At 41.1% G+C, this 27,329-nt stretch overlaps 1 protein-coding gene across 3 annotated transcripts in view; it reads left to right on the forward strand.

Annotated features, from left to right (window-relative positions):
* Positions 1-27,329, forward strand: part of LOC122563513 (receptor-type tyrosine-protein phosphatase U-like) — a 374,817-nt gene that overhangs the window by 241,770 nt on the left and 105,718 nt on the right. For all 3 annotated transcript variants that reach the window (XM_087976736.1, XM_087976734.1, XM_087976735.1), the window contains exons 16-18: positions 8,008-8,207; positions 12,808-12,895; positions 15,187-15,257. In XM_087976736.1, the coding sequence (XP_087832862.1) occupies positions 8,008-8,207; positions 12,808-12,895; positions 15,187-15,257 (359 nt within the window). The remainder of the gene's footprint in view (positions 1-8,007; positions 8,208-12,807; positions 12,896-15,186; positions 15,258-27,329) is intronic.

Here is a 27,329-nt window from a genome sequence, read left to right on the forward strand (position 1 = left end):
ACTATGACAGGGAGGATAGTCAGAATGGAAGTTTATTTACAATGAAGAATGCAATAGAGAGTAAAATAAAAATATCAGAATTATGGGAAATTAATCATAAATTGGAAATTCAAACATTGGCCCTGCAGTGATCAGATTAGAAAATATTGAAGTACTTAAAGTGTTAGATTTCAAAATTATGCTATCTTGTAAAAAAAAACTACGAGAGTGAAGTACAACTGTTTTTACAAGCTTACAAATCAAATTGTATAAATTGTCTAGGAGAACCGTCTTTGGCTTTACATGATGTTCATGTAGGGGATGCATCCATAAAACAATACAATTACAGATTCAATCCAGAGAAGTTAGCTCAAGTGATTGAAGAGATCAAGTTTCTGGTGGACAATAATATTATTCATATTGTGCACTAAGTCATTGAATCTGGAGCTCTCCTCTTGTGATGGATCATACTGTAATCACAAGGGCAAATTCATATTTGATTCCATGATTAGGGGATTCTTTTGGGAGGATTGGACAAACATAATTTGTTTTAAAAATTGTTTCCTTTGAAGATATCGGCAAATTTTATGATGGTGGTACTATAAAGGTCACATTCCAGAATAATCTGGCCTGCTAGATCATTTTCTTTTTATTTCAGCTGTTGCAGTCACAGAAGGCTGTCACCAAATTTGCTTACGTAAAAGACTAAAATAAAAGCAAAACAAATCTAAATTTAGAACACAAGAAAAATCTTTTAAAATTCAGCAAAGCAAAGTTTCAGCCTAATCACCAACATTATTAACTTACAACAATTCAAATGCAGAGGAATTACACCTCTATGTCAAACTTTCATTTTCGCTTTAACTAATTCTCTTCAGTTTCTGCCCTATGAACATGCAGCCTTTTTACAAGAATACTCACAAAGCAGAAAGCTTAGCCTTTCTCAGCTTCTCATAAGCTGTGGATTTCTAATCATTGTTATGGATCAGACTAGACCCCCCTCAAAATATTTTAAGTAGGTAGGCTAGACCATAACTTTTTCTTATTTAAAAGTTGGATGTGAAGTGCCATGTTCCCAGATGTGATGAGACTGGTCAAACCACTCAAAGTTAAGCAGATCACAATTTATTTAAACACTGTCGTTAAAATACGAACAAAACAAAGAGGAATTTAGAATAAGAACTATTGGAAAACTCAGTCAAACAATAGACACAGTACGTATCACTAATTAACTGTTCCAATATATTAATATCCCATAAACATACCCTTTGGCAAAAAAAAACAAATTCATACACAGATTCACACATACAGTTTTCTTATTCAGGAGGAAAAAGACATCAAGAGAAGATTCAGAGAGAATAGCAGTGAAGCGACATTCGCTGAAGCTTCCAACTCTTTTGAGACCCCAATGACTTCTGCTTAAAACTAAACTTAAAAACTAAAGAAAACTAGAGAGCCTGATCTGTGAGAGCTGGCCACATCTGCACTGTTTCCATTGTTTCAACTTTAAAGAAAAACCCAAGACCTCACAAATTGTTTACATACTTAGAGGTAGTGTGGCACCTCTATCTTATAACCTCTTTAAAAATAACAGGACAAAATAACTTCTTAAAGTCACAGCATCGTCACACCTCCCACTTAAAACAAATATCAGTGCACAAAGATGGCTTCATTTTTAAAACCATACTCTGTTAGTATACCACAAGACATTCATATTACATTGTTTCTAAGCATGCAAACATTCACTACTACAATCTATGTCGGTCCGTTTACTGCAGCCCCAGTAGCCTCAGTCTTTCTTCATCCAAGTCACGACAATGCATCGGCAGTTACATTTTCTCATCCTGCCACATGTATAATTTCAAATGGAATGGCTGCAAAACTAAGCTCCAACTAAACAGACTGGAATTTTTGTCCTTAAACTTCTCCAAAATATTTAATGGGTTCTGATTAGAATAATGTGGTGCTGGAAAAGCACAGCAGGTCAGACAACACCCGAGGAGCAATAGAGTTGACGTTTCGGGCATATTCATCAGGAATGTAGGGGGGAAGGAAGCTGAGAGATAAGTGAAGGTTGAGGTGGAGGTAGGTAAGCTGAGAAAGTGATAGGTAGATGCTGGTGAAGAGTTGATGGTGATAGGTTGAAGGGGAGGGTCAGAAGGAAGATAGACAGGTGGGACACTTCAAGAGGGCAGTGCCGAGGGAGGGTTGGATCTGGGATGAGGTGAGGAGAGGGGAGATGAGAAAACTGGTGAAGTCGACTTTGATACTGTGTGATTGGAGGGCACCAAGGCTTCCTCCAGTTGTCAGGTGGCTTGGATTTGGTGGTGGAGGAGGCCCAAGACCTGCATGTCCTTGGCGGAGTGAGAGGGGAAATTAAAGTGGTCAGCCAAAGTGTGGTGGGGTTGTTTGGTGCATGTGTCCCAGAGATGTTCCCCTAAATGTTCTGCGAGTTGGAATCCTGTCTCCCCAATGTAGAAGAGATGACATCAAGAGTAATGGACACAGTAGATGAGATGTTTGAATGTGCAGGAAAATCTCTGCCGGATGTCGAAGGATGCTTTGGGGCCTTGGACAGAGCTGAGGGGGGAGGTGTGGATATAGGTTTTACACATCTCGCAATAGGAAGGGAAGGTGCCAGGAGTGGGGGGTGTGGACCTAACAAGGGAATCGTGGGAGAGATTTTCCTGCATTTCCAAACATCTCATCTACTGTGTCCATTGCTCTTAAAGTGGGTTTCTCTGCATTGGGGAGACAAGATGCCAACTCACAGTACGTTTCAAAGAACATCTCTGGGACACATGCACCAAACAGCCCCACCGCCCTCTGGCCGACTATTTTAACTCCCCCTCTCACTCCGCCAAGGACATGCAAGCCCTGGGCCTCCTCCACCACCAAATAAATTCAAACCACCCAGCGATTGGAAGAAGAACACCTCATCTTCCACCTTGGGACCTCCAAGCATATGGCATCAATGTCAACTTCACCGGTTTCCTTATTGCCCCGCCTCATCCCATATACAAATCTCCAACCTGGCACCACCCTCTTGAACTGTCCTACCTGTTCATCTTCCTTCCTGCCTATTCATGCCACCCTCCCAGTCAACCTATCACCATCATCCTACCTGCACCTACCTATTGCCTTCCCAGCTTACCTTCCCCCACCCCCAACTTCCTACTTATGTCTCAGCCTCCTTTCCTCCCCACATTCCTGATGAAGGGCTTAAGCCCGAAAAGTCAACTCTCCCGTTCCTCAGATGCTTCCTAACCTGCTGTACTTTTCCAGCACCACACTTTTCGACCATGATCTCCAGCAACTGCAGTCCTCAATTTCTCTCTATGATCAGGATATACAATTGTCTCAAATACATTACTGGCAATATAAATGTCAATACCGAGCTCAAGGTTTCATAGTCATACAGCACAGAAACAGATCCTTCGGTCCAACTAGTCCGTGCAGAACATAATCCCACACTAAACTAGCCCTACCTGCCTGCCTCTGGCCCATATCCCTTCATACCTTTCCTTTTTGTGTACTTATCCAAATGTCTTTTAAATGTTGTAATTATACCTACACCCTTGGTAAGTTGATTTCACATGCAAACCACCGCCTGTGTAAAAGATTTGCCCATGTCTTTTTAAAACTTTCTCCTCTAACCTTAAAATATGTCCCGTCGTCTTGAAATCCCCCATCCAAGAGAAAAGATAACTATGGTTAACTCTATCTGTACCATTCATTATTTTATAAACTTCTTTCAGGTCGTTTCTTAACCTGCTATAATCCAATGAAAAAACTCCCAGCCTATCCAGCCTTTCTTTATAACCTATACTTCCCATACCCAGCAACATCTTAGTAAATCTCTTCTGGACCCATATCAGATTAATAGTATCTTTCCAATAACTGGGCGACCAGAACTGGATACAATATTCCAGAAGAAGCCTCACCAATGTCCTATACAACCTCAACATGACTTCCCAATTACTAAACTCAAAGGACTGAGCAATGAAGGCAAGCGTACTAGATGCCTTTTTAACTACCCTGTCTGTATGTAATCCAAATTTCAAAGAATTATGTACCTAAACCCATAGGTCCCTCTGTTCTACAACATTACTCAGCGTCCTCCTCTGAATTATGTAAGCCCTACCCTTTTTCAGTTGCACCAAAATGCAATACTTCACATTTCTCCAAATTGAACTCCATCTGCCATTTTTCATCCCATTGACCTTAGAAAATCTTCTTCCTTGTTTACTGTGCCACAAATTTTGATGTCTTCTAGATTCTCTTCCAGATCATTTATGTAAATGACAAACAAATGAGGTCCCAGAACCAATCCCTGTGGAATACTGCTGATGGCAGGCCTCCTGTCCGGAAAGCAAACCTCCACCACCACTCCCTGCCATACACCAATTATGTATCCAACTGGCAAGCTCATCCTGACTCCCATGTTACCTAACTTTATTAATTAGTCTTGGAATTTTGTCAAAAGCTTTACTAAATTCCCAGTAAACAATGTCTTCTGGTCTGCCCATATCAATCTTTTTGGTAACTTCCTCAAAAACCCCAATCAAGATTGTGAGACAATTTACCTTGCACAAAATCATGCTGATTATTCCTAATCAGTTTTTGCTTCTCTAAATGTCCATAAATCCTATCTTTTATAATCACCTCCGACAATTTACCCACAACCGAAGTCAGACTCTCAATTTGATTCCAGCCTTGGGCGATTGTCTGTGTGGAGTTTGCATATTCTCCCCATGTCTGCATGGGTTTCCTCCAGGTGCCCCGGTTTCCTCCCACAATCCAGACGTGCAAGTTAGGTGAATTGGCCATGCTAAATTGCCCATAGTGTTCAGGGGTGTGTAGGTTAGATGCATTAGTCAGGGGAAATGTTGAGTAATAGGGTAGGAAAAAAGGTCTGGATGGGTTGCTCTTCGGAGGGTCGGTGTGGACTTGTTGGGCCAAAGGGCCTGTTTCCACGCTGTGGAGATTCTACGTAGGATTCTATGGTTCTATCTATAGCTCCCTGGCTTTTCCTTGCAACCTTTCTTAAACAAAGGTACAAAAGTAGCCACTCTCTGCCATCAGGTACCTCACCCCTAATTACAGATGATGTAAATATTTCTGCAGGGTGTCTTGCAATTTCTTCCCTTACTTTCCACAATGTTCTCGGATACATTAGATCAGGTCAAAGAAATTTATACGGCTTTATATTCTCTAAACCTCCCGAACCTCCTCTTCTGTAATGTGAACTGTTTTTAAAACAACAAAATTTATTTCTTTGTATTCTCTGCACTCCATTTGTTTCTCCACAGTAAAAACTGGCGTGAAATCTTCATTTAGTATCTCTCCCATCTCCTGAGGTTCAACTCAAAGATGACCTCCTTGATCTTTAAGCGGCCCTACCCTCTCTCTAGTTACCCTTCTCTATCATGGGCTATCTCTGTTGATTAGCATTCCATTTTCTGCAAAAATACTTAATAGATCTTTCTCATTGTCTTCTTGTAAGAGTAAAGCACCGACATTCACATCACTCGCATCAGAGCTACTTGAGTGGCTTTGCGTAATTATGAGTGGCTAACACTGGGGCAGTGGTTAACACAACTTTCAGGCTGTCAAATGCCTTCTAACAGTCTGTTATCCACTGAAATTATCTGAACTTGTTCAGTAAGTTAGTCAGTGGAGCACCTACACTGCTAAAATTCTAATAAAACCCATTCAATCTGAAGGATCATAGTACTATGCTCTTCATCAATGGTTCGGAGAATCCCCCATAACCTTTGTGTTCACATCCCATGGGCCATCTGTTCCCATCTGATAACACGGCCCAGGAATGTGACAAGTATTTTTGCAAACTCACTCTTACCCAGGTTGATCACCAAGCCTGTCCCCTGAAGTTAACTGAATAATTTCAATAGATGCTGCAAATGTTTCTTTCATATGTGACTAAAAACCTCCAAGTCATTGATGTACACCACACAATTGGCGAATCTAGAAATGATTTTACTAATTAGTGTTTGAAATGTGGCTGGCATATTTTTCATTCGAAATGGCGATACTTTAATTGGTATAGTCCATTCGGAGTCAGAGAAGTCAAAATTGTCTTTGCTCTTTCAAATAAAGGTACCTGCAAATATCCTCTGAATAAGTCCAACTTATAAATTTAAGTTGCTTCGCCACCTTCTCAAAACAGTCTTTCAGATGAATGGACTCTCTGACTTCAAATAATGCTGATCTTGTTAATGTTGATCTTGCCTAGCACGCACCCTGTGCAGTGTAAACTGTATGCTTCTGTTCAAGGTTATTTTCATCCTATGATCTGTATTTTCTTGTTTACTATGATCTGCCTGTACTGCTCATAAACAGTAGTTAGGTACACAAGGCAATAAATCAAATCAAATCAAATGTCAAACATGGAATAAGATCTGAATCAGACTTTGTAACTGCATTGACCTTGCCGTAGTCCACACATAATCATTGGGTACCTTCTGGTTTTGGCATCATTAGTGTAGGTGAGCTCCAGTCACTGCAACTCACTTTGATAATGTTGTCTTTCAGCATGCATTCAATGTCCTTTCAAACCTGTGCCAACTTTAGAGGGTTAAGTCTATGAGGATGTTGCTTAATTGGAACAACATTTCCTATATCCACGTCATGTGTAATTACATTAGTAATTCCCAGCTTATTCCCACATATCTCTGCATTTCCATGTGGCATTCTTATCAAATAATTCACCTCACTCAATTTCCTTTCAATTTGATAAGGCCCACAAAATCATACTGTTAAAGGTTCACCTATCACTGGAAGTAACACCAAAACTTTATTTACGAGCAAAGTTTTGAATTTTTGATTTCCTTCATGTGTGGTTTCATCACATACTATGTTACTTTCAAATGCTGTCTCACTAACCCAGCTGCTTTATTTAATCTTTCTCTAAAATTTGACACATACTCCAAATATGTGGTCTATGAATACTGACTCACCAATTTCTCAATAATTAATTTCAGTGGTCATCTCACCTTATGTCAAAAAGTTAATTCAAATGGGTCAAATTTAGTAGATGTATTTGGTGCATCCCTATTTGCAAAAAAAGTACAAATAGAATTCCTTAATCCCACTCCTCTGGATAGACTTCACCATAAGCCTTCAACATGGTCTTTAAAGTTTGATGCCATTGTTCTAATGCTCTCTGTGATTCTTCATGGTACACAGTCGATTCGAATTGTTTTACTCCGAAGCTATCCATAACTTTTCTGAATAATTTTAATGTAAAATTTGACTCTTGATCTGATTGTATCTCATTGGTAGTCCATATCTGGTGAAAAATTTGAGTAAGTCTCCTATAATCCTTTTAGCTGTGATATTGCATAACAGAATGGCCTCTGGAGATCTAGTGGACACATCATTATGGTCAACAAACACTGATTCCCATTTTTTTGTAGGGGTCCTAAACAATCAATTATGAAGTTCCTCAAATGCAGGAATTTGTATTAAAGCTGCTGGTTTTATCACTGCCACATGTATGACATGTCTCGCAAAATTCAACTGCATCCTCCAACTGGTCTTGTTTTTTTTCTCAATCATTTGATCAAACATGGTCTCTGATAATTGTACCTCAACCTCCTTATCATTATTCTTTCATTTCTCCTCCTGTTTCCACTTGTGGTTTTGTGATCTTGTTATCACAGAGTCAGGAAAAGTCCCAGTATATACTTCCTGTAATACCTCAGTTGCCTGATTTTCCACTGGTTTTTCAATCACAGTAGGCAGCAATCCCACCTGTGATCCAGCTATATTATTACCAAGGATAAATTGTATTCCTAGAGCTGAGAGTTTCTCCAGAATTCATATCACCACTTCTCCACTTCTCACCGGATATTCCAACCTCAGTTTATGTAATGGAGCACTTCTCGTCTCACCAAGAATTCCACATATTAGCACTTCTTCTGGTAATAGTCCTTCTCACTTGGAAATCTTTTGAATCCTTGTGGTATTAACAATTCAGCCTTCTTTCCTTTGCTTTCTCCCCAGATTCTCCTAATGCTGAGCAGCACAATATGATGAATGAATCAATCAGCTTATCAGAAAACCTCTCTCAGAGACCTTGTCATCAAGCTGGCTTTCCTTATCAGACTCAGAAGCTGTACCGTGCAGTTCAAGTGGCTGACCTTCATGAACACATCAACCAAATGAAATCAGCTGAGGACTATGGCTTCAAGCAAGAGTATGAGGTGATGATAGAGAATATCAAATAGCCTGTGCATTTATTGCTGAGATTATTTCAGATCTCTTCGCATGTATAGAGTCATAGAGTCATAGAGATGTACAGCATTGAAACAGACCTTTCAGTCCAACCCATCCATGCCGACCAGATATCCCAACCCAATATAGTCCCACCTGCCAGCACCCGGCCCATATCCCTCCAAACCCTTCCTATTCATATACCGATCCAAATGCCTCTTAAATGTTGCAATTGTACCAGCCTCCACCACATCCTCTGGCAGCTCATTCCATACACGTACCACCCTCTGCGTGAAAAAGTTGCTCCTTATGTCTCTTTTATATCTTTCCCCTCTCACCCTAAACCTATGCCCTCTAGTTCTGGACTTCCCGACCCCAGGGAAAAGACTTTGCTTATTTCTCCTATCTATGCCCCTCATAATTTTGTAAATCTCTATAAGGTCACTCCTCAGCCTACGACACTCCAGGGAAAAGAGTCCCTGCCTGTTCAGCCTCTCCCTGTAGCTCAGATCCTCCAACCCGGGCAACATCCTTGTAAATCTTTTCTGAACCCTTTCAAGTTTCACAACATCTTTCCGATAGGAAGGAGACCAGAATTGCATGCTATATTCCAACAGTGGCCTAACCAATGTCCTGTACAGCCGCAATATGACCTCCCAACTCCTGTACTCAATACTCTGACCAATAAAGGAAAGCATACCAAACGCCTTCTTCACTATCCTATCTACCTGCGACTCCACTTTCAAGGAGCTATGAACCTGCACTCCAAGGTCTCTTTGTTTAGCAACACTCCCTAGGACCTTACCATTAAGTGTATAAGTCCTGCTAAGATTTGCTTTCCCAAAATGCAGCACCTCGCATTTATCTGAATTAAACTCCATCTGCCACTTCTCAGCCCATTGGCCTATCTGATCCAGGTACTGTTGTAATCTGAGGTAACACTCTTCGCTGTCCACTACACCTCCAATTTTGGTGTCATCTGCAAACTTACTAACTGTACCTCTTATGCTCTCATCCAAATCATTTCTGTAAATGACAAAAAGTAGAGGGCTCAGCACCGATCCTTGTGGCACTCCACTGGTCACAGGTCTCCAGCCTGAAAATCAACCCTCCACCACCACCCTCTGTCTTCTACCTTTGAGCCAGGTCTGTATCCAAATGGATAGTTCTCCCTGTATTCGGTGAGATCTAACCTTGCTAATCAATCTCCCATGGGGAACCTTGTTGAACGCCTTACTGAAGTCCATATAGATCACATCTACTGCTCTGCCCTCATCAATCTTCTAAAACATGAATTAAATATTTCTATTCAAAGAACTGAAAAAAAACTTGATTTTAGTAGCAGTCACTTGATTAATTTTGTGATGATCCCAAGATCTTTTTGTGACTGTCAGTTTTCAGTATTACTCCCAAAAAGAGACGAACAATATATTGCGAGACTATTAATGCATAATCCAGAGACTGCAGCAATGTTCTGGCCACCTGGGTTCAAATCTGCCTATGGCAGCTGGGGAGCTTTGAATTGAATAAAAATCTGGACTTAAGAGTCTAATGACGACCATGAAACCATAGTTGATTTTCAGAAAAACCCATCTAGCTCATTCATGTGGAAAAATTTCCATCAGGGAAGGACACTACTACCTTTACCTGATGTGGCTTATATGTGACTCCAGACCCACAGCAAAATGGTTTACTCTTAACTGCTTTCTGGGCAATTAGGGATGGCAATAAATTCTGGCCTAGCAAGTGATACCCTCATCCTGTCAATGAATGAATAAAAATGAAGTCTTCGCGCTTTATAATCTTGAGCTGTATCTACAATATCTGCATAAGGAATGTTAATTCTGACAACATTTTATATTTGTCAAAGTTAGGAATGACAGTCTGATGGTTAGAGGATAATTACTCATTACAGATATCCATATGTGACATCAAGACCTTCCTGGTTGGGTACTGCACAAAGTTAACTGACACTGCTCATACAATCTTTCTGCAGATTTCTAGTTGAATAACTTTGGTATAGGGGTAAACTTGGCGCCCTTAAGATGCAATCTCCCAAACTCTGGACCAGGAGGCCTGGGTCCAAGACCCATCTGCTCCAGAAGTGTGACATAACATTTTTGAAATGGTTAATTAAAAATACCTAAAAGGGCAAACTTATGAGAAGGGCTTGCTAGCTTGTATTCCCTTGCGTATAATATATTTGAGATGGTTAGGGTGACTACAAGATTTTATAGATAGATTCAAGCTATTTTCTTGGCTGGGGCAATCTTGAATTGGAGTGGGGATTGTTTTGAAGGGAAACATTGAATGGAGGGAGCCACATCTTCAAAATTAGAGGTAGAATGTTCATGGGTGATTTCACTAATCAAAAAGCCATTGAAATATTTTGGTGGCAAATTTCAAAACTGAGATTTTATTATACAAATATATTTAGGGTTATGGAACCAAAGTTAATACACAAATCAGTCATGAACCAGTGAGTGGTGGTACATGCCAAACGGGCTGATTGTCCTACTCTGTTTGTCATGGTTCTCTATCTCTATTTCTGTTGTCCTAAAGAGATATTAATTTCATTTATTTCTCACCCTTGTAGTTCCAAGTGATGTCATCCCTTTAGTGCTAGCTTTACCCACTGAACTGATGACGTGGAGATGTTGGTGTTGGACTGGGCTGGACAAAGTTAAAAATCACACAACACCAGGGTACAGTCCAACAGGTTTATTTGAAAGTACAAGCTTTCAGAGTGCTGCTCCTTTGTCAGATAGCTAGCTGACAAAGGAGCAACACTCTGAAAGCTTGTACTTTCAAATAAACCTGTTGGACTGTACCCTGGTATTGTGTGATTTTTAATTATGTCCACTGAACCGAGACTGCCTATTTTATCTGCAGCCAACAAGGCAAACATTCATACTGTGAAGCAGTCTGCTATTGAGAAATCTATTACAGTTCATGTAATTTTTTTACAACAAAACTACTGAATGTAACTGAATAATTGACCAGTTTCGCATCAGTATTAAAATTGTAACTACTCCAATAAGTGGAGTGCTCTGTTATACAAGTATTTTCTAGTCTGCTTTTGATCATTTAAGGTGAGATTTATGGTTTAAAAAATGCAACCTTAATTCAGTTATAAAATAACACAGGAAAATAGAATTGGATATTGAGTTTTTGTTTATCTGGAATTAAACAACTTGGAATTTAAAGTAGACTGTTGCAAGTATGTGAATTAAATTTCAATAATATAATCCCATTTTATTATGTTAAAATGTCAACTTAAACATTCATGTATTGAATGTATTTTCTAAATGAACAATCATTAATTGGCATTTTCACCATTTGGGTATTCAATTCTAGGAAATTTGAGGAAAATACATTAGATCAGCACTTTCTGACCTACATGAGCAAGAATAGCAGCCCACTTTTCAATTTCAAGAATATAATTAAACTATTTTAGCAAGACTAATCACTGGTAAAATCATGTGTTCACACTTATTAGATGATCTCTGGCTTGTAGGACACTGTTCTTGCAACATAGGTGGTGAACTGTGATTGTGTCTGTAAAAATGCAGAATAGTTAACAATGTGAATGTAGCTTTCCTGATTACTGAGTGAGTATAGGCCTCACTTTGGGAAAACATAGAAGTAACCTATTTACCCCTCAAGACTGTTCTGCTATATTTATCTTAATTCTATTTAACCATCTTCTTTAAAATTACTTAATGGCTTTTTTGTAACAAAATATTATAATGGACCAACCTCCATGTTGAAGTCCATGTTGAAGGTAAATTAGAGGTACTGATGTCAGGGAAGCATACCCATCCATAGCAAGTGCAGTATTTAATCAAAAAACATATCTGTGGCAAAAGCCATTTTGTTGCCTCCTTTGAGGAAGACCCACCTCATATTAAGTGCCAATTAGGTTCTTATCTAGCATCGGGGAAGCAGGCGATGTTTATGAAAATCTCACTCAAGCACTGGCAGTCAATCAAAGGCCAGCAGCTCTGCTTTGCAGGTAGTGTCACTTGGAGCAGTAACAGCTGCTGGCAATGCACCCAGCAGAGACCCAGGATCACTGAGAAACCCCATGCCAAAGGTATATCAGGGCAGGGTAAGGAATTATAAGAAGGAGATGGCAGGGGCTTCAATAACAAGGGCAGTTGGTTGCACATAACACCATCCTGCCTCCCCTCCAGTCCTGGTCCATCTCCCTTGATCAGACACTGACTGCCTTTGTATCAAAAATATCTTCCCTGGGAGCCTGAAGGTCATCCTGACAAAGTTTGCTTTTTGAGCTTCCAACTTGACAAGATCCCACAACCATTTGTTGAATATCAACTGCAGCAACATAATACCCTTAGGTAGATATATGAGCATACTGCACTGGGTTTAATCAGGAAAACAGCAGAGTCTTCATTTTTTAAACCTCCACCTGATTAAATGTCCCCCACCCCAACTCCAAACTCACCTGGAAGAAAGGCATTAAGTTGCATCCCAAGAGTCAATGTGATAGAGAAGAATGAAGAACAAAGAAAGCAGGCAAAGGTTGTGCACTTACAAAACATTTTAACTGGACTTTTGTTCCCTCAGAGCCTCTTTCAAGGCCAGTCTTCATGTCAGAAAATGTCAAAGAAGAGAAAACGATGTTCCGAAAGTCAATGTGTAAACGTCACTATTAGTAAGTGCACAGAGAATATTTATTTGAGACACTGTTGAATGTGTTGGCCTTCAAGTTTCTATGGGTAGTGAATCTACTATTTTAACTTAGAGGATGTCTACTGGTGCTCTGAACACTGATCATTATTGGAATTTGCAGGGTCACTGGGAGCACAATTCACTTTCAAAGGTCCAGCTGTTTGCTAGAGTCACTACTTTGACTCCCATCTGCTCCACGCACTAGAAAACGCAAAGACACCCATAAAAGCTCTAGCCAAAGATCTGAATAGCTCCAAAGAAAAGGTATAGTTCAGGTGGTAGTTCTCTTCAACAAAAAAAACTCACACAGATCTCTAGAGTGCTTCATAAGCCACATTATTAAGTGCCTTCAAAAAACTAATGAGACAGGATCATGGAATGATAAAACACCGAAAGAGGCTGGTTGACCTGTGTGCTTTTGTCAGCTGTTTAATAGAGGTAACCAATTAACCATATTTGGCTGCTCTTTCTCCATTGCCATGAAATTCCTTTCCCTGCGAGTATTTATCCAATTCTCTTTTGAGATTACGATAGAATTTGGTTTCATTTCCATTGAGATGATGAATTTCAGATTGTAACAACTTGCTGCATAAAATAAAACAAATTTTTCTAGTTGGTTCACTCAATTACCTTAGATCCGTGTTTCCCAGTTACTAGCTTACCTGCCAGTGGAAATAGTTTCTCCCTATTTATTTTATCAACCCGCTCATTATTTTAATCACAATTAAATCTTGCATTATCCTCATCAAAGCAGAACAAGCTTCTTTATGCTCTTCATGTATTTGAAGTCATTCATTCTTGGTTGATTTCTGCTTCATAGCTTGATGAGGGATATGGGTGATGAAGCACACTGCAGAATAGGTGTAGGATGTCAACTGACATTACAATGGAAGGCCAGTAGAATTATAATATCAAGTTCAATATTATGCCTAGTGTTGATTCCAAACCCTAGAGATTTGGTTTTGTCAGCCTGAGTCCCTCGCAGCTTTATATCTGCTGATGTGGTGTGAAATTGCTGAACCAAACATCATAGAGTGAATGCATTTTGAAAAGGTGGCACAAAATGAGGAGAAATCAAAGCAAAGTGGATTCTTCACACACAAAGTAACTCCAGTAATGAAGTCTTGAGTAAAACTGTCAAAGGGCATGAAATGTTTACTGTTTGAAATTTAAATTGTGGCATTCCTTTTTCTTTGGAGTAATAGCTGGTTTTCCAATGGTACTAAATAATGGAAGGCAATGGCATTCCTGATGAAGTGCTTATACTCCTAGTCCTCGGATGCTGCCTGACCGGCTGTGCTTTTCTAGCACCACACTTTTTGACACAGGTATTGGCATCCAAAGCAAAAGAATTGCAATGTATTCCAAGACTGTGTTGTCCTTCAGTAAGCAGTTGTGTGAATTGATGAACTTGATACAGAGTCCTCTAATGAGACTCTTGATATGGAAAGATCAAGGCAATCAAATGCCAAATGAATGTAAAACCAGTCACAGAGTAATTCAAATCCAGCATGAAGCATAACCAGATTTGATGTACTTTTATTACATCAACAATTTCTTCCATACAGCACATTGCATCTTAAAAATACAACTGTAGACTTTCAGTGTACTGAAGTATTCCTCATTCACTGCCATCAATTGAAATCTGGATAATAAATTGTATAAATCTTGACCAACTAGCTCCAGGGTCGCAGTTTTATGAGAATGAGTTCCTGCTTCTTCCTTTTAACTTTCTTTCAAGGAATCTTTTTTTTCCTTATCCTTGAAAAGAACTGTTTCCTGGGGTACTGTGGGTATTGGTAGCCCTTGACACTTTCCATTTTAAGCTGCTGTGTAAGCCTTGCCAGAAGCATTCTTTAATGGTGATAACACTAAATTCATTTAATCCCATTCAATCACTGTCCCAGAGACTGTAGTATCTTTAGAAATCTGACCAAATCTCTAAAGGATGCAAATTTTTGTGGAGAATTTTATCTTGTTGAGAATTGTTCTATTCAAAATATTAATCACTTGATCAAAAGTTTCTGGCAAACAAGTTGCAATATTATTTATCAGGATTTTATGTTTATCTTTACAAACATTTAAAATGCATAAATGTGATGGCAAGGGACATAGGTACTTTCTAATGGGGACAAATTCTCTATTTTGCAGAGAATGGAGAATGAATGTTCCTTTTGGGAACTTTGCTCAGTCATACTCATTTGTTTCAGTTCCAGTATGTACATCTCACTTTATTATTACTATATCTAACGAACTCTTAAAAATATATTGCAGATGATTGTCGTCGAGCCACCTTACCTACATATCTGGAAGATCCTGGATTTATTTATTTGAGCTATGCAGATGTAAGTGACACTACCTGTAATTATGCTTAACTCTCCCCATTTGGTTGAAATAAAGTTTCTGTATGTCGTGATTAAGAGAAAATAGCTTGGCTATATTCATTCTTCCTGTCTCATAAATGGCACTTTGGACAAGACACTAAAGCGCCATTAGCACTGTTAGAACTGAGCAGGAATTGTAAATGGAAGAGTCAGCTCACTTGACTGGTAAACTAGTGTGAACTAATTCCATGAAGGCCGGTATCCCGTCGACAATTCACCCTTTAGTTACTTGTGCATTCTACACGGCACTGACCCAATCACCTCAGTGCCAGCTTGTAGAGTAAGCTGAACCTGTGATATTCTGTTTATATCTGTCAGCTGGACTCCTTGATTGGACCAGGTTAACAGCCCCAGTCAGGAAACTCATTCTATGAGATCCACCTAGCTGATCTCGTTCCAATCATTACATCCCTTCCCATTTAAGTCCTGGGACATAGGTCCATTCTTTTTCCTGCAGCTTCTCCTGGGATATTTTCGCACCAGGTCCAGTTACTCTAGCTGTGCCATGGAGAGTGAAGGTATGTACCAGACTGTAGCTCACTCTTGCACCCAGAGTGTCTTGACCTATACTCATCTTCAGGCAATAATGGAGTCAAGGCTGCAACGTCCATGTTTGGCACGTTAACCTTCATTGCTCAGTCCTTTGAGTACAGGAGTTGGGAAGTCATGTTGAGGTTGTACAGGACATTGATGAGGCCTCTTCTGGAATATTGTGTCCAATTCTGGTCGCCCAGTTATAGGAAGGATATTATTAAGCTGGAGAAGGTTAAGAAGAGATTTAGCAGGATGTTGCTGGATATGGAAAGTTTGAGTTATAAAGAAAGGCTGGATAGGCTGGGACTTTTTTTTCCACTGGAGCCTAGGAGGTTGAGAGGCAACCTGATAGAAGTTTATAAAATAATGACAAGCATAGATAGAGTTAATGGTAGTCCTCTTTTCCCTAGGATAGGGGATTTCAAGGCTCAGGGGCACATTTTTAAGATAAGAGGAGAGAGTTTTTAAAAATGATATAAGAGGCAATGTTTTTACATGGAGGGTGGTTCGCGTGTGGAATGAACCTGCTGAGGAAGTAGTGGATGGGGGTACAATTACAACGTTTAAAAGACAATTGGATAAATACATGAATTGGAAAGGTTTGGAGGGATGTGGGCCAGGAGCAGACAGGTGGGATTAGTTTAGTTTGGGATTATGTTTGGCATGGACTGGTTGGACAGAATGGTCTGTTACCATGCTGTCTGACTCGAAGACTCTATCTGCCATGTCAAACTCATCCTCAGAGGTTTCTTCGATGCTAGGTGGAGGTGAATAATCCCGGAGTTATGACAGCCTTGACAATGTTTTGGGAGGCCAGAACATTATTTTGGTCCTGCCCTGATTGGGAATTTGCAGCTTTCATTTGGTCCATATGTTTGTTCAGGACTGCATCCTCGAACCAAACTTTGTATGTTATGGGATTTGACCTCATGCCAACTGTACCACTTACTCATGAAGGGCCATTCCCCTGGTTTTGACTCCAAACTTTATTCCCCAACATAAACTGCCTCTCTTACTTAAAGGAGTCTTGCTTCCAAAATTGGTGTTCCTGATGCTGTTTCACCCTCTCCTTCAGGTCCAAGAAGATCAGATTTAACCTGGTGTGGAGTCGTTTTCTCATTAGTAACTCTACAGGAACTAGCCCTGTAGTTGCAAGAGGGATGGTCTTATAATCAAACAGGAACCAGGACTATTTGATATCGAGTGAAACTGTAGACACTTTGTTAAGCCTGCTTTCTTTGGAGTGCTCTTTCCACCCCACCATTGGATGATGGTTGGTACAGAGCTTTCGTGAGATGCTGAATACCATTCAACTTTAGGAAATACTCATGTTCCCTGCTGGTAAATGATGGCCCGTTGTCTTTGATCACCACCTCCAGGAGTCCATGCATTGCAAAAGATGCTCGCAACTTTTCAATTTTCCCCGTGTTTGATGAATGAACTCTTCACATGTCCAGCTACTTTGAATGGCCATCCACTAGACTAAAAACACAGAGACTATGAAGAGACCAGCATAGTCAGCATATAACCAAGTCAAGGGTTTACACAGCTATTCCCATGAATCTGGAGCAGCTGCTATTGCAAATTTTGTGCTTGTTGGCACTCTAGGCATTTCCCCACCAATGCGCTATGTTGGCATCCAATCCTGGCCACCAGACATAATTTCTCGTTTACATCTTCATTTTGGAAACCCATGGATGACCCTGGTGGAGTTCAGCCAGTGTCTGGGAACGACATTTGCTAGGAACAAGCTGTCTTGTTTCCCGTAGAATATACTGTCCTCTATGGTGATCCAGTCTCACTGGGTGCAGAAACGTTTCAATTCTGGTTGTGATGGCCCTTTTGTTTCCTCCATCACCACCAACTATTTTAGACTTGCTGATGATATCCCACTTCCTGTGTCCATGGCCGAATATTGTCAGCGGTGACTGGAAGAGTCTCCAGAAAGTTTAAGTTTAGAATGGGCTGTTCTCATGGCAGCACCACTGGCGGGTATCCACCAGTAGCAGGCAGCTCAAGGCATCCGTATTTGCTTCCTGGCCTCCCAAACGTTTCCTAACTGTTATTTTACATAATGAAAATAAGAGGCCACCGCTGAATTTGACTAGAAACTATGGGCTGTAGTGCCTTGTTAAGTAGCCCATGCAAGGATTTATGGTCCATTACTTTGAGAAATCCATGTCCATAAAGGTATTGGTGGAACTTTCTCACACCAGAAATGACTGCCAAACTTTCCTTCTCTATCTGGGCATATCTTCATTCGGCATCAGCCAAAATCCAGGAAGCATACGCTATCAGGCATTCCTCTCTGCCAGGCCATGGTGAGCCAATACTGCCCCAATACCATACAGGGAGGCATCACATGTCAGCACCACATCTTGCTTTGGATGGTAATGTGCCAACACCCTGGACAATGATAGCTGCTTCTTCACTTCCCTAAAGACTACATCTTGGCTATGAGACCATTTCCAAAGCTGAACCTTTGTCAATCACAAATGTAACAGTGCCAGAATGGAGGTCAGATAACGTATGAACTCTCCATAATAATTCATTCACCCAAGAAAGGCCTAAGCTCCGGTACAGACATGGGAGCTGGGCACCTTTAATTGTCCTCACTTTATCTTCCAAAGCAGGGAATCTAGCCTTGTCGAATCTGTACTCCCACAAGTCACTTGAGGTACCTGGAACACATGCTTTTCCCTCCTAAGATGTACCTCACCTTGGAGAAACATTAAAGCACTATGTCCAAGTTTTCTAAATGCTCTTTGTCTTCCCTGTTATTAGCACATCATCCTGGAAAATGATGGCCTGAGTAGACTTTGTAAAATGTTCTCCATCATCTGCTGGAAATTGCCACAGGCTGATGATATCCCACAAGGTTGTCTTATATATTGGTATAAACTCTTATGGGTATTAATTGTAGCATACTTCTGGGAATCTTCATCTAATCGTAATTGGCTACGTATGGCTCGTGTCCAGCTTCCTGAAGGATATGTCCACTGCCAGTTTTGCATACAAGTTTCCTATACAAGGGATTGAGTATTTATCCAGTTGCAAAAAGTAGTTTATCATTTGTGTGAGAACCCCATAGAGGTGAACTGACTCGTCAGGCTTCACAATCAGTACAAACATTGCTAACCATTCCGCAAACTGGACTGGTTTGATGATCCCTTCACTTTCCAGCCTTCTGATTTTTGTACTTATTTCTCCTTGTAAGGCAAATGGCTCTGCCAAGTCTTGCAAAATTGGTGTTTGGTCCACATGTAAGGTGATCTTGCCTCCTTTTATAGTGCCTAGACCTCCCTGAAAAAATTCCTGGTATTTAAATAGGACATCACTCAGGCAGACATTTTCTTATCAAAAACTTTTGAGCTAATCAAGTTGAATCCTTCTCAACCGATTTTTGCCCCATCAAACTTTAGCCTGAATCTTTTACTACAATCAGTTATAACTGAACCAACTGCTTCTCATAGGAAACCAGAGGTTGTATGCTCAATCTGTAAAGGTTCCTCGTATAGGTTTTCAGTCTAGCTGAGGTCTTATGCAAATTACTTGAACTATAGTGTTTCCAGTCAATATTTGGAAAGTTAAAGTCCCCCATAACAACTACCCTGTATATTTGCTCATATCCAGAATAATCTTTGCTATCCTTTCTTCGATATCTCATGAACTATTTGGAAGCCTATAGAAAACGGCCAAGCCTATAGAAACCACACACCCCCAAGAATATTGGTACCCCTCTATTTTCCCCTCTGAACAAGAGGGGTACCAATATTCTTGGGGGTGTGTGGTTTCTATAGGCTTGGCAGTTTTCTATAGGCTTCCAAATAGTTCATGAGGTGTCAAGGAAAGGATAGCAAAGATTATTCTGGATAGGAGCAAATGTAACAGGATAATTGTTATGGGGGACTTTAGCTTTCCAAATATTGACTGGAAACATTATAATTCAAGTAATTTAGATGGGTCAGTTTTTGTCCAATGTGTTCAGGAGGGTTTTCTGACATAGTATGTACACAGGCCAACAAAAGACGAGGCCACATTGGATTTGGTACTAGGTAATGAACCCAGCCAGGTGTTAGATTTGGAGGTAGATGAGCACTTTATGATAGTGACCACAATCCAGTTATGTTTACTTTAGCGATGGAACCTTATTGAGTTCTTTGAGAAGGTGACCAAACAGGTGGATGAGGGTAAAGTGGTTGATGTGGTGTATATGGATTTCATTAAGGTGTTTCCCCACAGTAGGCTATTGCACAAAATACAGAGGCATGGGAATGAGGATGATTTAGTTGTTTGGATCAGAAATTGGCTAGCTGAAAGAAGACAGAGGGTGGTGGCTGATGGGAAATGTTCATCCTGGAGTTCAGTTACTTGTGGTGTACCACAAGGATCTGTTTTGGGGCCACTACTGTTTGTCATATATATAAATAAACAGGATGAGGGTGTAGAAGGATGGGTTAGTAAATTTGCAGATGACACTAAGGTCGGTGGAGTTGTGGAGTTGTGCCAAAGGATGTTGCAGGTTACAGAGGGACATAGATAAGCTGCAGACCTGGGCTGAGAGGTGACAAATGGAGTTTAATGCAAAAATGTGTGAGGTGATTCACTTTGGAAGGAGTAACAGGGATATAGAGTACTTCCATAATAGTGAGATGCTTGGTAGTGTAGATGAGCAGAGAGATCTCGGCATCCATGTACATAGATCCCTGAAAGTTGTCAACCAGGTTGATAGCGCTGTAAGAAGACAGACGGTATGTTAGCTTTTATTCGTTGAGGGATTGAGTTTCAGAGCCATGAGGCCATGTAGCAGCTGTACAAAACTCTGGTGCAGCCACACTTGGAGTATTGCGTATTGCGTATTGTTCTGGTCGCCACATTATAGGAAGGATATGGAAGCTTTTGAAAGGGTTCAGAGGAAGTTTACTGAGATGTTGCCTGGTATGGAGGGAAGGTCTTATGAGGAAAGGCTGAGGGACTTGAGGCTGTTTTTGTTAGAGAGAAGAAGGTTGAGAGTTGACTTAATTGAGACATATAAGGTAATCAGAGGGTTAGATCGGCTAGACAGTGAAAGCCTTTTTCCTCAGATAGTGATGGCTAGCACAAGGGGACATAGCTTTAAATTGAGTGGTGATAGATTTAGGACAGATGCCAGAGGTGGTTTCTTTACTCAGAGAGTAGTAAGGGCGTGGAACGGACTGGGTGCAACAGTAGTGGACTCACCAATTTTAAGGGCATTTAAATGGTCATTGAATAGGCCAATGGATGAGAATGGAATAGTGTAGGTTAGATGGGCTTCAGATTGGTTTTAAAGGCCAGCGCAACATCGAGGGCAGATGGGCCTATACTGTGCTGTCATGTTCTATGTTCTATATTCTATTTACATGAGGATTGTATATCATATTGAGCCAGCTAGCTTGGAACCACCTCGTAAAGTCAGCCATCCTGACAAATATCTGACAGAAATAAAAGATTCTACCTGATGTCTTCAGGGGAAAGGAGAAACTTATTAGCATTATAGAAACCCCATAAAGCCATGAGTCTGACTATTTCACTGATGGAATTCCAATGTCAGGACCAATTCCAAGTCCTAACCCTACAAATGCCTAACCCCTACCAATGCCTAACAATGCACAACTGGAGTTGGCCAATTAAGAGGCTGCTTCTGCATTTACTAGTCAATTATGAAATGTTTTGAACGGCATGTGAAACAGCAACACAAGTAGTCCAACCAAAGGGCACAGGTTGCTGTTGGGTAGAAAGAGAAACACAACCAGGATGTCTTAACAACACTGCCCCCAGTGCCAGCAGAGAATTTAAAAATAAAGAAGGCTTACAGTTTTTATAGCCATTGTTGTGGAGGTAGTATCCCTCCACAGGATGACTGTGGCTGTGAATATTGCCTTTCTACCCACGCCTTGGTGGACTATTGTCTCCAACTAACCTTCAAGGTTTTGGATTCAGGAAGTAGTCAGATTGGTATCACAAAAATGCTGACAGGTTCTGAAAATGGTCCCTTAGTACAATCTGAATCAGCTCACATCCCTCAATGCAAAAGGTTGTCAGTTCCAATGACAGCCACATTTGCCTCAAGGGGGGAAACAGCATCAGGGAGCCATCCAAATGTGTAACCATTTGAATTTGCTTTCCCTGTATCTTAGAAGCCTCTCTGTAAACAGGAAAGTTTGCACTATTTGTGATGAACTCAAAAAGTTGGAGTTATGCAGTTATACTTAGCAGTAAACAGAGGAGATTCTATTATCAGTCATCTGTCCATGAATACTAACTTTCATTTATGAACACTAGTTAATTTACAGGAAAAAAGTGACTTCATTGCTTTGGATCCCATGTTGAAAATAACTTTCTATTAACTAGAACCACATTAGGTTTGTGTTCCAGTAAATACTATTTTCTTATTATTCCTTGTCACTGGCTGGGCCAGCATTTATTGCCAATCCCTACCAACCCCTGAGAAGGTGACAATGAGCTACCTTCTTGAATTGCTGCACTTCAATTAGTGTCAGTGCACACCCACAAAACCATTAGGGAGTTCCAGGATATCTACCCAATGACATTGAAGGAACAGCAATATATTCCAAGTCAGGATGGTGAGTGGCATGGAAGGGAACTTGCAGGTGGTGGTGTTCCTACGTATCAGCTGTCTTTGCCTTTCTGGATGGTGGTGGTCATGGGTTTGGAAAGTGCTACCTTAGCAGTCTTGGAACAATTTCTGCAACGCATCTTATAGATAGCACACACACTGCTCTCTGGCCCAATAACAAACCCAAACAAGAAGTCATAGCACACCCAGTGAGCCTAGCCACACTACCATACATTAAAGACAACTCAGAGATGACTACCAGATTACTCTGCCTCTTTGGCATCATGGTAGCCGACAAACCTAGAAACATACTAAAAAGCTGCTGATGAATCTAAAAGACCCCGCACCAACAACCAGCAAAACAAATGTCTTTTACGAAATACCCTTCAAGGACTGCAACAAACACTACGTCAGACAGACAGGTAGGAAACTAGCCATCAGGATACACAAGCACCAACTGGCCACATAAAGACATCACCAGTTATCACGAGTGTCCTTACACACAGACAAAGAAGGACACTACTTTGACTGGGACAACACATCCATCCTAGGACAAGCTAAACAGAGACATGCACAGGAATTCCTAGAGGTCTGGCATTCAAACTGGAACGCCATCAATAAAGACATCGATTTGGATCCCATTTACCAACCTCTGAGAAAAAGAACTGGAAGTGGTATCACCCACTACAACAGACCAAGACATATAAATAGAAAGCGGGACAGAACACCAGTGCTTCAACGGAGGCATATTGATGATGTTACTTAGCATAATAATGAAACATCTGAGAACAAACCTACCAGCTCAGCGAGCAAACTTGTTTGTTGATGGGGTGCCATTCCAACAGGCTACTTTGTCCTGGATAGTGTCAAGCCTCTTGAGTGTTTTTGAGGCTGCATTCAACTAGGCAAGTGAAAATATTCTAACATACTTTTGATTTGTTAGGAGAAAGTGAGGATTGCAGATGCTGGAGATCAGAGCTGAAAAATGTGTTGCTGGAAAAGTGCAGCAGGTCAGGCAGTATCCAAGGAGCAAGAGAATCGACATTTCGGGCATAAGCCCTTCTTCAGGAATGAGGAGGGTGTGCCAAGCAGGCTAAGATAAAAGGTAGGGAGGAGGGACTTGGGGGAGGGGCGTTGGCAATGCGATATCGCATTCCTCCCTCCTCCCTACCTTTTATCTTAGCCTGCTTGGCACACCTTCCTCATTCCTGAAGAAGGGCTTATGCCCAAAACATCGATTCTCCTGCTCCTTGGATGCTGCCTGACCTGCTGCACTTTTCCAGCAACACATTTTTCAGCTCATACTTTTGATTTGTGCCTTGTAGATGTTTTGGGAGTCAGGAAATAAGTTACTCACTGCAAGATTCCTAGCCTCAGACTTGCTCTTATAGTCACAGTACATGAATGATTAGTTCAGTTCAGCTTCTGGTCAATGGAAAGCCTCAAGATATTGATAGTTGGGAAGTTAGTGATGGTGAATGTCATTGAATGTCAAGTAGTGATGGTTAGATTCTGTCTTGTAGAAGATTGCCATTTCCTGGAATTAGTGTTCTACGAAAGTTAACACGTCAATCCAAACTGGATGTTGTCCAGATCCTGCTGTATTTGGCTATGGACTGTTTCAATATTTTGGGAATCACAACTGGTGATGGGGATGTGGTGGCCTAGTGGTACTAGCGCTGGACTATTGATCCACACCCAGGTGATGTTCTGGGGACCCAGATTTGAATCCCAGCACAGCAAATGGTGGAATTTGAATTCAATAAAAATCTGAAATTATGAGTCTAACAATGACCATGAAACCATTGCTGATTATCAGAAAAATCTATCTGGTTCACTAATTCCTTTAGGGAAGGATACTACCATCCTTACTTGGTCTGGGCTACACGTGACTCCAGACTGACAGAAATCTGGTGGATTCTTAACTGTGTTTGGGTCTGCATTAGAGATGGACAATAAATGCTGGCCTAGCCAGCAACACCCACATCCCACAAATGAATAAATTTTTTAAAAGGGGATAGTGACCATAATTCGGTGATTTTTACACTCGTGATGGAGAGGGATAAGTGTGTACTACAGGGCAAGAGTTATAGTTGGGGTAAGGGAAATTATGATGCGGTGAGGCATGACTTAGGATGTGTGGCTTGGAAAAGTAGACTCCAAGGCAAGAGTGTAAAGGATATGTGGAACTTGTTCAAGGGGCAACTATTGAGTGTCCTTGATAATTATGTACCTGTCAGGCAGGAAGGAAAGGGTCGTGCGAGGGAGCCGTGGTTTAATAAGGAATTGGAATCCCTTGTTAAATGGAAGAGGGCGGCCTATCTCAAGATGAGACGTGAAGGTTCAATTGGGGCGATTGAGAGTTATAGGGTAGCCAGGAAGGACCTGAAGAGAGAGCTAAAAGCAGCAAGGAGGGGACATGAAAGGTCCTTAGTCGATAGGATTAGGGAAAACCCTAAGGCTTTCTATAGGTATGTTAGGAATAAAAGAATGACTAGGGTAGGAATAGGTCCAGTCAAGGATAGTAGTGGGAAGTTGCGTGTGGAGGCGGAAGAGATTGGGGAGACACTGAATGAATACTTTTCTTCAGTATTTACTCAGGAACAGGGCATTGTTGTAGATGAGAATACTGAGTCACAAATAAGTAGAATGGATGGCTTTGAGGTATGTAGAGAAGAGGTGTTGGAAATCCTGGAAAAGGTGAAAATTGATAAGTCCCCTGGGCCTGATGGCATTTATCCTAGGATTCTCTGGGAAGCAAGGGAGGAGATTGCAGAGCCATTGGCCTTGATTTTTATGTCCTCTTTGTCTACAGGAGTAGTCCCAGAAGACTGGAGGATAGCAAATGTGGTTCCCTTGTTCAAAAAGGGGAGTAGGGATAGCCCTAGTAACTATAGGCCGGTGAGTCTCACTTCTGTTGTGGGCAAAGTCTTAGAGAGAATTGTAAGGGATAGGATTTATGCACATCTGGATAGGAATAATGTGATCAAGGATAGTCAGCATGGTTTTGTGAAGGGCAAGTCGTGCCTCACAAACCTTATTGAATTCTTTGAAAAGGTGACGAAGGAGGTTGATGAGGGGAAAGCGGTAGATGTGGTATATATGGATTTTAGTAAGGCGTTTGATAAGGTTCCCCATGGTAGGCTACTGCAGAAAATACGGAGATATGGCATTGAGGGTGAATTGGAGGTTTGGATTAGGAATTGGCTGGATGGAAGAAGACAGAGGGTAGTAGTTGATGGCAAAGTTTCTTCATGGAGTGCCGTCACTAGCGGTGTTCCGCAAGGATCTGTTTTGGGACCATTGCTGTTTGTCATTTTTATAAATGACCTGGAAGAGGGGTTAGAAGGTTGGGTGAGCAAGTTTGCGGATGATACGAAAGTCGGAGGAGTTGTTGACAGTGAGGAAGCATGTGGCAGGTTACAGCAGGATATAGAGAAGCTGCAGAGCTGGGCAGAAAGGTGGCAGATGGAATTCAATGTAGCTAAGTGCGAGGTGATTCACTTTGGGAAGAATAACAAAAAGATGGGGTACTGGGCTAATGGTCGGATACTTGGTAGTGTGGATGAACAGAGGGATCTTGGTGTCCATGTACACAGATCTCTGAAAGTTGCCACCCAGGTAAATAGTGCGGTGAGGAAGGCATATGGCGTACTGGCTTTTATTGGTAGAGGAATTGAGTTCCGGAGTCCTGAGGTCATGATGCAGTTGTATAAGACTCTGGTGCGGCCGCATCTGGAATATTGTGTGCAGTTTTGGTCGCCATACTATAGGAAGGATGTGGAGGCATTGGAACGGGTGCAGAGGAGGTTTACCAGGATGTTGCCTGGTATGGAAGGAAAATCGTATGAGGAAAGACTGAGGCACTTGGGGCTGTTTTCACTAGAGAAAAGAAGGTTTAGGGGTGACTTGATTGAGGTGTACAAGATGATTAGGGGGTTAGATAGGGTAGACAGTATGAACCTTTTCCCGCGTATGGAGTCGGGTATTACAAGGGGGCATAGCTTTAAATTAAGGGGGGGTAGATATAGGACTGAAGTTAGGGGTAGGTTCTTCACTCAGCAAGTCGTTAGTTCATGGAATGCCCTGCCAGTAACAGTGGTGGACTCTCCCTCTTTATGGGCATTTAAGAGGGCATTGGATAGGTATATGGAGGATAGTGGGTTAGTGTAGTTTAGGTGGGCTTGGATCGGCGCAACATCGAGGGCCCAAGGGCCTGTACTGCGCTGTATTCTTCTATGTTCTATGTTCTAAACATCATGCACTCATCAGTGAACATCTCCACTTCTGACCTTATGATGCCATGAAGATCATTGATAAAGTAGCTGAAGATGCTTGGGCCAAGGACACTGCCTTGAGGAAATCCTGCAGAGATGTTGTGGAGCTGAGGTGACTGACCTTCAACAACCAAATAGCTATGAAGAGAAGCTATATAAGCTCAGGTTGTTTTCTTTAAAGCAGAGAAGTCTGTTGTGGGGATCTGATTGAGGTTTTTAAAAATATAAGTGGCATTTGACAGGGTGGATAGAAAGCAGCTGTTCCCCATAGTTCAAGGGTCAGTAACAAGTGGTATAACTTTAATAAGAAAGGCAGGAGGTTTAGAGGGGATTTGAGGAAAATTATTTTCACCCTGATGGTGATAGGAATCTGAAATACACAACCTGGGAGAATAGTTGAGGCAGAAAACCTTACAACCTTTATAAAATATTTGGATGAGCACTTGAAGCATCATAACATTCAAGGCAATTAGCCAAGTGCTGGAACATTTAAGTTAGCTTTTATCAGTGCACACTCAATGGGCCATATGCTCTTCTGTATTGTCTGATTCTATGCTTCTAACCACCAAGAATCTTTCTTTTTGCTACGTATGATTCCAAGCAGTGGAGAGAATTCCTCTGATT

Source organism: Chiloscyllium plagiosum, unplaced genomic scaffold (assembly GCF_037043375.1).
Source record: "Chiloscyllium plagiosum isolate Xiang-an unplaced genomic scaffold, Cpla_swu_hap1 HiC_scaffold_30, whole genome shotgun sequence".
NCBI lineage: Eukaryota > Metazoa > Chordata > Chondrichthyes > Orectolobiformes > Hemiscylliidae > Chiloscyllium > Chiloscyllium plagiosum.